The sequence below is a fragment of the Microtus ochrogaster genome, unplaced genomic scaffold (genome assembly GCF_000317375.1).
Source record: "Microtus ochrogaster isolate Prairie Vole_2 unplaced genomic scaffold, MicOch1.0 UNK67, whole genome shotgun sequence".
Classification (NCBI taxonomy): Eukaryota; Metazoa; Chordata; class Mammalia; order Rodentia; family Cricetidae; genus Microtus; species Microtus ochrogaster.
Window position 1 is genome coordinate 179658 of NW_004949165.1, and position 12826 is coordinate 192483.

At 37.3% G+C, this 12826-nt stretch overlaps 1 protein-coding gene across 2 annotated transcripts in view; it reads right to left on the bottom strand.

Moving 5' to 3' along the window:
- Positions 1–643: 643 nt before the first annotated feature.
- Yes1 (YES proto-oncogene 1, Src family tyrosine kinase) overlaps positions 644–12826 on the bottom strand; it is a 76392-nt gene continuing 64209 nt past the window's right edge. For both annotated transcript variants that reach the window (XM_005369941.3, XM_026777442.1), the window contains exon 12: positions 644–3145. In XM_005369941.3, the coding sequence (XP_005369998.1) occupies positions 2937–3145 (209 nt within the window). In that variant the 3' untranslated portion in view covers positions 644–2936. The remainder of the gene's footprint in view (positions 3146–12826) is intronic.

A 12826-nucleotide genomic window follows, 5' to 3' on the forward strand; every position in this document is an offset into this window, starting at 1 on the left:
TCCCAAATGCTGAGATTAGAAGCATGTACAACATGCCCAGCTGGAAAAACATTCTAGGGAATTGTTAATAAACTACATCAACAATGAATTGAAGTAAGCATTGTACTGATTGCTATTTGGGTTTTCTTTTCTTTTTTCTTTTTTTTGAAATCATGAAAGGGGGCAACAATTTTATATGAAGTAGTAGTAAAAAATAATTAATACAATTATAATACTGAAAATCACAAAAGCTTTTGACCAGGCATTTAAATTTTTATTTTCCTTAAACCTGTGAAAAGAGGTTTGTAGAACACAGAGACTTTTGTACAGTTTTAGGAAAGTAAGTTCTTGGTGGCCAAAGCGTCTATCCTATTTATAACTCCTGTATAGTTGGAAATACCTTCCCTTAAATCACCCAGGTTTCTCTATGTGACACAGTGGCTGTATTTGCTGATACAATTTTAGAAAATGTCATTACTATACACAGAAAATTAATCGTGTGAAATAAATTTAATAGTGTTCTGAACTTAAGAAAAAAAGAACTGATGTTAACTCTAGTTGGTTGGGATGTACAATTTCTAACAACATTTTTCCAATGGAAGAATAAATTCAGAATAATCAATATTTACAAAGTTAATGAGCAACTGAAAAGATATATAGATGCATACAATAAAGATTTTTATTTCAATTATCCACAAAACAATATCACAACATTTTATAAAAATATTAAGTCTTAGGTTATCATTATTTATTTTAAAAAACTGTGCTAGAAGGCTGTTTTTGCCAACTTTTCTTTTTTGGTAAGGGTTAAAGTTCCAAGTTTAGACAATAAAGATGAAAGCTGTTGGGAAAAAAAATCTTCCAAATGTACAAAACTGTTTCTTTTCTTGACAATTTAAAAATACGTAACAATTTAAACTGAATACACATTAAGTTAATGTTGTGTTCTTACAAGTGTTATTATAAGAACTGCCTCATTCAATTCATTTAAAATCTAAAGAATGCCATCAACTTTTCCTGCCTTATTTTTCTGACCAGAATTAGTACATAAACATATTTACCCTTTGAAGACTGCTTAGAAAAACTACAATACAACAGATCACATGAAGCCCTTTAAAACACTCATGACACAAACTGCAGACATCAGGGCAAATAAGGACGACACTCTTCTCAGGAGATCCTCTGAATAGGTTAATTGGAAAAAAAAATAGAACTTTTAGTACCAGAACTTTTTGCCAACTTGCATAAAGTTCACTTGTCACATTTAAAAAGTTAAATTTGAATATAATTTACCATGGCACAGAACTTTAAATTTAGTGATTAAAATGATACAAGTTTAAAATTATATGTTGAAAATAGAAGAACTTGATATAATGCTTTAAAGTGTAACTATAAAACACAGCATTTAAAAAACATTAATATTCAACTTTTAATTTATTTAGCAGACTCAGTTTTTTCCTTGCTAGACCTTTACACCATCAGCACTACTCAATTCAAATTAATACTTCATAATTTGAGTTAGAAAAACTCATTTTTAAAGTTTTACTTCTGTACTTTAAACTGGCAAAAATCCCCTCTTTAAATTATTATTACTCAGGATATGTATTCTTCCTCAAATTGATTATATTATGAAAGGAAACTATAATCATCAAGTATATTTGAAATGTAAGTGAAGTTTCAGAAATTTGAAAATTGGAGTTCTAAAAAGGTTCTGTATAAAATAGGGTCACTGAAATTAGTGTTAAGCCTTATCTTCACTATTTTAAGGCTGTAAAACTTATTTAGTATATATGTTAAGAAAAATTAGTTTTACAGTCATACTTGATAACTTTTGAAGTCTCAGAAACAGCTAATGAGGAGCTCTGAGTGCCAGCAAAGCCATGATGTCACTCCACAACACCAACATTAAACACTCCATCCCACCACAGTATCTGTAAAATTTTCACATTTTCTTCTCTCATACTTATTTAAATACATTTTCCTCTCTCCTATTCTATACTTAATACAAGCAAAGTGCATTCAAGTCCCTGATCTAGTGATGTTTTTTATGTGTGGAGTCAATCACCATAAAAGCACACTTAACAATGCTTCACAGTGCTCCATCTATTTTTTAAAATGGACTGCTTAAATGCTGGGCTTTTATTTTTATGCTATGTAAATATTAAGAATTTTCTCTGGAACTGGATATAATTTCAATTGTACATTGCCTTAAGACAATCAGTACAACCTTGCAAATGACAAGCTCACATTCTGGGTACTTTCATTATTAACAATTCAAAATGACTAAAGTAAAAAAGCTGTCTCTACTTTCCAGTTCTATGAACTAAGTGTGAACATAGGGTATTATGCTTCCAAATTCCATTGCTGTGGTCTAACATTAAATCAAGTGTTTGATGTTGTTTATAATCTCCTTTTTGCTTTTGGAAGACTTGGCCCATTCCACACAAAAGGAGGTCTGTGTTAAGACTGCATGGCAACTGTCAAATAGAAAAACAAAACGAAACAAAAACCTAACTTTTGAAAAAAAATGCGAGAGATTTTTTTAAAAGACTGGAATGGAATTATTTGGTCCCATAGAGTTCTTTGATTTTAAATTTTACTATGGTATAATAGGTCAAATTTTGTCCATATCAATAAATAGTTTTCTCTGAGTTTTGGGAAGGAAAGGAAGTGACTAGTAAACAGTAGTCTTGTTGCTTTTTCTTACCATGCTATCACCAACATAGTCACAATATCTTAGCTTGACGCTCTTTGGACCATGAAGTAAGTTATAAGATATATCATTGGTACTTTAGAATTTAACACTTGGGGGGGGAAACTGCTTTGTGCAACCATTATCTGGAATTCCAGTTTACCACAGAAACATGCAGAGTGAAAAGTATCTTCTCATTCCCGTGCGTGACAAACTCCCAAAGGTCTTTATGTTTTGGAAGATCTGCACACACAGGCTACTTGGATTATAAATTTTCTCCTGGTTGGTATTGTGGCTCTGTAGCAGTGAAGTAATCTTCCAAGAAGGACTGAATATATTCAAATGTTGGTCTCTCATCAGGGTCCTTCTTCCAACAAAGATTCATCAAGTCATGGAGGGATTCTGGACAGCCCTGAGGGCAAGGCATCCTGTACCCTCGCTCCACTTGTTCCAGTACTTCACGGTTTACCATACCTAATGTTAAGATTCAAACGTTAAAAATAATGGTCCTAGCCACAAATAGCAAAACAGATTAAGTGTCCTAGCCAATAACTAAAGACATACTAAGTTTATCTAGTGAAAAGACATTTTCAACAGAGAATAGAATAAAATTTAAATATCAATTTATACAAAGAAAAGCCGAGAAATGATTATATGGATAATCATTTATATATATATATATGTGTGTGTGTGTGTGTGTGTGTGTGTGTGTGTGTGTGTGTGTATATACATATATATATTATGTTTATATTTATATTTCCCCCCCGAGACAGGGTTTCTCTGTAACTTTGTAACTGGAACTAGCTCTTGTTGACCAGACTGGCAGAGATCTGCCTGTCTCTGTCTCCTGAGTGCTGGAATTAAAGGAGTGTGCTACCACTGCCCAGAGATAATTTATATTTTAATATATGACCAATTATTCATTCCACTTAAACTTTTACTTGTAACACAGTATCTTCATGTGCCAACTAAATTTGAGAATTTAGGGTGATTGGTATTTTCTATTACCATTTAATAACCCCAACTTTAATTAATAAAAAATTGAAACTAAATTAGGAGAGAATTCTAGCTTTATTTTGTGTATACTAACCACATAACTATTTCACTACTCTGAGTTTCCTTATCTATATCACATATTTGGATTTATCTTATTACACAATTCAATTTCTTCTATTCTTTTTTAAGTTCCTTCCATGTGCACTGTCCCAAGCTAGCAAGTGGACTCTTCCTAAATTTCTCTTCTAGACACTGACTGTGATGGTATAATCATCTAGGAGAAAACGTCAGCATGGCTGTCAAGGATTATCTAAATTAAGATAGTCTCTAGAAATACCTAGGAAGGATTATCTAGGGTAGGTTATTTGAGGTGGGAAGACCCACTTAACTGTCGGTAGTACCATTCTATGAACTGGGGTCTTGGACTGAATATAAAGAAGAAAGCTGAACACTAGCATTCATCTCTCTTTGCTTCTTGACTAGACACAATGTTGCACTTCTACAGTTATGACTCATTTCTATGATAGGATAGTACCTTCAACTGTGAGCTAAAATAAGCCTGCCCTTCCTTCCTTCCTTCCTTCCTTCGTTCCTTCCTTCCTCCCTCCCTCCCTCCCTCCCTCCCTCCCTCCCTCCCTCAGGTGTTTTATTCTAGCAACATATAAAACAACTAATACAGCAAAACCTTGACTCCTTCCCACATCCCATTATCACCTTCACTGCCAGCCTTACCCTTACCAGCAGTGAGATTGTTCACTGACTATGACTGCTTTAAAACAATGGAATATGATAAAAAAAAACTCTATGGAATATGATAAAAAAAACTATTTCCATTTTTATTCATGACCTTCTAAAGAATAACTGATTCCTCAAAATACTTAAGTCTTAAAAATTGAAAGAGAATGTTTTCATCAAAGAACATATCACTTTTTAGTGAAATCCAATATATTTTCTGCTACAGAAATAAAGCCAGAAGTTGTTAGACACATGCAAAAATGACTAAATATTTAACATTCAATGAAACCATACTGTAACTGTGAAAGACCCCAGCTTAGCTTCTATAATGCCATTTTGCAAGGGTTTCAAACAAACAAGTTTAAGTTCAAGGTAAAGTCGGTACTCCTAAGCTGCCAAACAGGATATCTATGGTCAGACATCAGGCCTAGGAGGGGAACGAAAAGTTCTGGGAAAAACTACATGTGCCCTAGATAGAGCCAAGTCAGCTATTATCATATCTTCATGTCCCCGAGGAGCTTGTCCCCAAGTGAACTCCTCACCTCATCCGAACTGACCAATGGAATCCCTGTAACCATGCATGCTTCTACCGCCCATTTCCATATAAAAGACCCCCTGCCGAGCCTGAGGGCGTGCAAGTCTTCCAAAGAGACTCTGATGCCCACAGGTATCTGTGTACTCTCAATAAAAAACCTCTTGCAGTTTGCAGCCAGTGGTCTCAGATTGTTCCTTGGGTTCAGGGGTCTCCTCCTGAGGGAAGGTCCTCTCTGAGGGTCTTTCAACTGGAAACCTTTTGCTATTGATCATATATGTCTACAGCTTTTGTAGTTAAGAGACTAACATTAATTAGTCTAAATAAGCCTAAACTTACAATACCAACTTTAAGTACCAATCACTTCTCATTTTGGGGTGTGGGAGTACTGGAGATAGAGCCCAGGGCCTTATACTTTTACAAGATCTGTTGTATTTTTAAGTGTAAGTGTGTGTGTGTATGTGTATGGGAGAAGAGGGGAAGAGGAAAGGATGGGGAGAAGAAGAGAGGCAAAGAACAAGAACTTGCAGAGTATATAAGGGGCATTGGCACTCTTGGAGCTGAACTTACAGGCAGTTGTGTCTTGTATAATGTGGGAGCTGGATATGAGCTCCAGTTCTCTATCAGAGTAGTGTACTCTTTACCACTATTAAGCTATCTCTCCAGTCTCTGAACCCAGGGTCTTATGTATACTAAACACATGCTCTACTACTGAATTATACTTCAGTCCTCATTCCTAATAAATTTTATTCAAGATTTGACCCTTCAGAATTTTTTGATAATCAAAACTATTTAGAGTTTTATGGCAATAAATTTAAAAGTAAAGCATGGCAGAAATGACCTCCCCTCAATCTTCAGAAAAATAATCACTTCCTCAGAAGCGCTTCTAAGATTCTGAGTAAGACATTAACTCTGGAGTATGGCAGGAAGTCATTTCTTTCATGCCTGCTCTTCAATAAGAAGATGAAATACTGTAATACTTCATACTTAAAACAGATAGTAATAATGGCTTTGCACTCTGTCAACGAAGTATTTCATTATTTCTTATATTTGTTGACATTATTTTGGTAAAATAGTAGTAGTTGGTTGATGCTATATGTTAATCCTCTTCAGTAATCAAAGATGGACAATATATAATCTTTTCCTGTTTTGAAGCTTGGAAATCTGGGGGCTCAAATGGTAGCTCAGTGGGAGAGTGCTGGCTTAGCGGATACCTGACCCTAGGTCCAATCCCTAGCACTTCCTCTGCCAAAAGAAAAAAAAATCTACAAACTGTTTATATCCTGCTTATTTGAATGTTTATTTATGCACTGTATATTTACAGACATGTAGTTAGTTAAACATTTGGACTTTTATGTTTCCCTGTTCAACTGACCCTTTCTTTTATCAATATTCATTGATTTGTCTCATTTTTGTAGTATTTCTTGCCTTGAAGCTCACAGCCGTACAGGTTTTCTTTTGGCTGGTATTTTGCATAGTATATCTCTTTCCAATCTCTAAATTTTAATCTTTTTTTACAGCTTATATATTTAAAGTGAATCTCTTAAAAATAGTACTTACTATAGGAGCTGGAATGATAGCTCAATGGTTAAGAGCACTACAAAGTCATAAGGACCATCCATAATTGGGATTCCAGCATTCATGTAATAAACTGGGTAGCCAAAGCATACTTGTACCAGCTCCAAAGGCAGGGATGAGGGGTGAGGCAGAAACAGAAGTATTTCTGGGGTCTGCTCATTTCTAGCTTATCCAAGAGGAAAAAAATAGGTCCAATGAAAGACTTTGCCTCAAAAGAAATATGAGGAGTGATCAAAGTATATGAGGGATGTGTTTATGCATATTTTTAAAATCTGGTTTTTATCTTTTAACTGAAATATTTAGTGCATTTACACACAATGTAATTATGGGTAAAGGTTTAACTATTCCTCTACCTCCTCTACACCCCCTCTCCTCCTCTTTTTCTGAGATCTGGTTTCTCTGTGTAGCCCTGGCTATCCTAGTACTCACTGTGTAGACCAGGCTGGCCTCAAACTCAAGAGAACCACCTGTCTCCGCCTCCTGAGTGCTGGAGTTAAAGTATCCACCACTGCTAGGTTTATCATCCCATTTGCTTGCTGTTTTCCCCATCTATTCTTTTGTCCTCTTTTTATTTTGATTTAAAAAAAAAAAAATCACTGCTCATCATTACATTCTACTGGATTTTGTTTTTTGTGCTAGGGATCAAACCCATGGCTAAGTGCATGTTAAGTGAGCATTGTACACTCCAAAGTCTTCTACTGAGCCACATTCTACTGCAATTGCAATATGCTTTTCTGGGGATTTTACTTTACTTTAAAGGAGTATTTTTAGAATCTGTAAGTTTTAACAGAAGGTCAGAACTATCTCCTACTACTGTTTTACACCCTGTGACCTTTGTGTTACTATCATGGAATTTATTTTTTCCTATTTCCTCTTTAATTTTTTTTAAAAAATGTAAAGCATACAGATGGTTTTGCTTGCATATATGCCCATGTACCACATGCATGTAATATGCACAAAATCCAGAGTAGGATGCTGCTTCCCCTGGAACTAGTTATGGGCAGTTGTCAGTCACCATGTGGGTGTTGGGAATGGAATCCAGGTCCTCTTGAAGGGCACTGAGTGGTCACTCCAGCCCCATTGAATTTATTTTTAGATGTACTATAAATGTGGTAAGACAATACTGGTGTTTTCTAAAAATTTTTTCCAAAGCACTTTAAAAGCATAATTTTTGCCAGGGTGGCTTAACAGGTAAAGGTGCTTTGCTACCAAATCTGGTGACTTGAGTTTGAGCACCAGAATCTAGACAGAATCTAGAATTGTAGACAGAGCTAACTCTTACAGGTTGTCCTCTGATCTTTCCACAGGCGTGTGTGCCTGCGTGCGTGCGTGCGCGCGCATGCACACACACAAATAAAGAAGGAGGGAGGGAGGGAAGGAAGGAAGACTAAAGATATTTCACCTGTTTCCAGCTTCTGTATGCAGTGAGGAAAAGGCAAGTATATACCAACTCCCTGTGGCTATTTGGCTTTGATTTTTATAGTGTGGTAATGCTAGTAATGCTATACCTGATTGAAGTACACCGAATTTCCTTTATCCTGCTTAAAGTTCAGAGTTAACAAAAACTATTTAAAGAAAAGCTATTTCCTGGCTAGTCCTTTCCTAGTAATACTTATTACTGTTCCACTCTCCCATTTCCTAGGACTCCAGGTACAGAGAAACTAGACCTTTCCACTCTGTTCCACTTAATTCATATACTGTCCATCCCCACACATCCCCAGTCATTTAATCTAAACACTGTCCTGAGAATTCTTCTAATAATGAACCTATGAATCCACTAATTTTGTCTTCCATGTTTTACAGCTCTTACATGATATTTACTTATTAGAGATAGGGTCTTTTTAAACAGCCCAAGGTGGCCTTGAACTTTAATCCTTCTGCTGTAGCCTCCTATTTTCTGGGACTACAAGTGTGCATTGCCACATCCAGCTTTTGATTATTTAATTTATAGATTCTAATTCCACTGAAATTCTCCAGTTTTCCTTATTATTTTGCTAACCACTTCTTTCAAGTATTGTTAACTTTGGTCATGTACACCTATAGGACCAGCAGTTTAGAGGCTGAGACAGGAAGATCACTTCAAGTTTGAGGCCAGCCTACCTATTTTAAATAGCAAGATCAAGGAAAGCTTGGGTGACAAAAGGATGCCCTGACTTAGACAACAAATACACATGTGTGTGTATGCACACGCATATACACCATGTGCACATACTCTACAAACATACCATGTACTTATACCCTACACACCATACTACACCTATGTGTACACACACATACACACAAAGTGCTTATTTGAAGTTCTTAGTTTATGACTGGGGCTCACTTTAGGACCTAGCAATTTTCAATTCCTGAATGAGTCATCTATTTACTTATTTATATTTTGGAGATATGGTCTTACTGTGTACTCTGCTGGCCTGGAACTCACAAATATCGACCTATTTCTGCTTCTCAACTGCTGGGATTAAAACATGCACTACCACATCTGGTTTGTGGCAGTTTGGATGAGAACGACCTCCATAGTTTAATATCTTGGAATACTCATTCATGGAGGAAGGTCATTTGTTAATTAAATAAAGAAGCTGCTTGCCCTGATAGGTTAAAACATAGGTGGGAGGAGTAAACAGAACAGAATGCTGGGAGGAAGAGGAAGTGAGGTCAGACTAGACAGCTCTCCTCTCGGGGGCAGAGGCCTCAGAGAGACGCCATGCTCCCATCTCCAGGGCGGACGCGAGAGCTCTGCTCTCTAAGGCACACGCGATGAAGCTCCAACCCAGGATGGACATAGGCTAGAATCTCCCTGGTAAGCCACCTCTTGGGCTACACTAGAAATGGGCTAGTCCAGGTGCGAGAGTTAGCCGAGAAGAGGCTAGATAGAAATGGGCCAAGCAGTGTTTAAAAGAATACAGTGTCCGTGTAATTATTTCGAGGCATAAGCTAGCAGGCAGCCGGGGTGCTGGGGATGCAGCCCCGCCGCTCATATTACTACAAATGGCGCCCACGTGGACAACTGCTTCCACATAAAGCCTGAGACAGCTTGGGAAGTAATTCTAGAACAAAATGGATCTCAACAAAAAGCCTAAAATGTTCCTGAATGTTCATTTTGGCTAGGCAGGAACTCTCTAGCACTCTTTGCTTTTAGCTCAGCTCAGCTTTCAGACCCTGAGTGCCTGTTTTCTGTTAAATATCCTACCATAGCCTTTACCTCTATAGGTGAAGGTTAGGAGAACCTACTGGAAAAGGCCTAAAGGGATTTTTTTTAATGCAGAATTTTGGAGTTATTTTTTAGGAGCTTCCTTTTTGGGAGCACCTGTACTTCTTTCTCCTTTGTTCAGAAAAAAAAAAACAAAAAAAACAAAAAAATAAACAAACAAACAAAAAAACTCCCCAAAACAAAATTGATGTCTTCATTTGGACTTCATCAATATTCCCACTTGATGTAGGAGTATCTTCTTTATATGTGTTGCTTTCATTGGTTAATTAATACAGAAACTGCTAGGCCTGATAGGTCAGAACATAGGTGGGTGGAGTAGACAGAACAGAATGCTGGGAAGAAGGAAAGTGAGTCAGACGCCATGATTCTTCGACCCAAGATGGATGTAGGCTAGAATCTTTCCCGGTAAGCTACCACCTCGTGGTGCTACACAGATTATTAGAAATGGGTTAATCAAGATGTGAGAATAAGAGGCTAGAGCTAAATGGGCCAGGCAGTGTTTAAATGAATACAGTTTCCGTATAATTGTTTTGGGTAAAGCTAGACGGCGGCCGGAAGCGGCCTGCAGCTCCTTCTACATGCACTTAGAAAATGTTAAGAAGAAACATATTATTAACATAGGTGTCATTAAAAAAAAAAAGGCCGTACTCTTCCTTGGTGGCTGTGAAACATAAAAACAACTGTATTATGTATCTATCTAATTCTGTGATTGTCTGTAGTGAGATAGTAGATATTAAATTCTCTATTGTGGCCAAACTAAAAGTACACCACGAGTAAAACTTCAAAGGAAAATGATTCAATACAATTGTTTTTTCACCTCTCTGGCTATATTTGCCAATACAGAGAGGATAGATCTAGATTTTATCCAGCATTATGATTAAGTAGTAATAAAAGAAGGACAAAGGATAAGATAAACCCAAGGGAGTACTCATACTGCTTGACTGTAAAATTTAAGAGGGGTTTCATGAAGAGGATGAGGATCTGGCAAAGTTGGTACCAAAACATTAAACATCTTGTTAAAGCTAGAGTAGACAAAGATTGAAAGATGCAGAGTAGGAGTCAGACAAGGGGCACACAAAATTGTGGTGAGGAGAGGAAGGCAGTTTTAGGTATTGTTAAGGTTTAAAGTGAGAAACAACAAGAACACAGATGGAAAGTACTCAAGCCATGAGAGAACGTAGTATAAGAAGAACACATATATATATGTATTAAAAGGAATACTGTGTCCTTGCTGTATACAAGCTTTTCAGATTCATGAGATCCCATTTATTATTTGTTCTTAGTGGTTATGCTATGGCTGCCCTATTTAGAAATCTTCTCCTGTGCCAATGAGTTCAAACCTTCCCCCCTACTTTCTATTCCGTCAGACTGAAGATATCTGATATTCTGTTGAGATCCTTAATCCATCTGGAGTTTTATACAAGGTGATATGTATGGATTTATTTGGATTCTTCTACATGGAGTCATTTGACCAGTGCCATTTGTTGGAGATGCTGCCTTTTCTCCAGTATGTACTTTGGCTTCTTTGTCAGAAATCAGGTGTCTGTAGGTATATGGAATTGCGGTCTTCAAAACAAAAACTAAGTAGTCACCAAATACTAGGGAGAGAGTATCCCAACTAAACAATTTATACTACCAGGTAAAACCACTAGTGCCAGGAATATTGATGTTGGCCAAAAGGGTCCCATAGAAACACTACTGCCAAACATCACAGGCTACTACTGCCAAGGCTATTAGTTGTCTTCTACAACCTGATGGTAAGGGCCTATTGCTAAAGAAAACACTTATGACATTGAATACAGAGAATCTGGTGCCTAACTAGAAGCTTTACCCCTACTTTCAAAGTGCTGGATGGTACTCTGCATGTGCCAGAAGAGAAAGGTCATCAATGTCACCCAACTACCTACAATTGCAACCTGCCTGAAAGACACACTGGTGCAACAGTATCACAAATGTTATGGGGATAAACACTTTTTGCGCAGATTTAAGGCACACTCTATGAGATGGAACCCATACCTGACACTATTAAAGTGGCCAAGAAACTAAGACTAGAAAAGCCATAGGCCTAGGGGGAAAACTTCTATTATTATTTGGCTAAAGGAACATAGTCATCTAATGACATAGTACTATACCCATAGATCAGCATCTCACTTAGGCCATATAAGAGATGCATTAAAATTAACAGAGTCCCACAACTGGAAAATGTACAGAGATTGAGATATTTTAGAAAATTCAGTCCTAAATGGGATGCCTTCATTAAAGCCTTCCCCTTAAGGTTCAGGAATTGATGTGGAAAAGGAAGAAGAAAGATTGTATAAACCAGGGAGCTGGGGGAGAATGGAAGAACTGTGGATGAAATATAAAATAAAATTTAAAAAGAAAATACTCAACAGAAAAAAAAAAAAAAGAATCGTAAAAGCTAGAGGAGATAGTTGACTCCAAGGAAACAGGGTCTTCCAGACACAATAGGACTGATGCACATACGCACTCAGAGACTGAGGTAACATGCAAGATTTTCACAGGTTCAAGACAGATGGGGTCCCTGAAAGGAAAAAGTAGAGAGGGCATTCCACCTCTAATCAATAAGGTATTTTCAACTGAAGACCTGAAAACAAAGAGAAACACCAGTTTTCTCTATGGAGTGTCACTTTGTGTATGAACCACACTCCAGGGCAGATACTACTGTAGTGATATTTTGTTTGTAGCCTAACAAATAAAGCTTGCCTGAAGATCAGGGTGGCAGAGCAATGCCACTGAATAGTCACAGAGGCTAGGCAGTGTTGGCAAACACCTTAAATCCCAGGCAGATGGATCTCTGTGAGTTCAAGGTCACCCTGAGCTACGTGAGACTGACTCTGTCTAAAAAAGAAATAGCTCACACAAACGTGACACCAGCACTTGTGATGGAGGAAGGTCATTGGTTGATTTAATAAAGAAGCTGCTTGACCTGATAGGTTAGAACGTAAGTGGGAGGAGCAGAATGCTGGGAGGAAGAGGAAGTGAGCTCAGAGACTCGACAGCTCTCCTCTCAGAGAGACAAGATGCTCCCCTCCTGCGGGCAGAGGCGAGAGCTCTGCTCTCTGAGGCACACGCGATGAAGCTC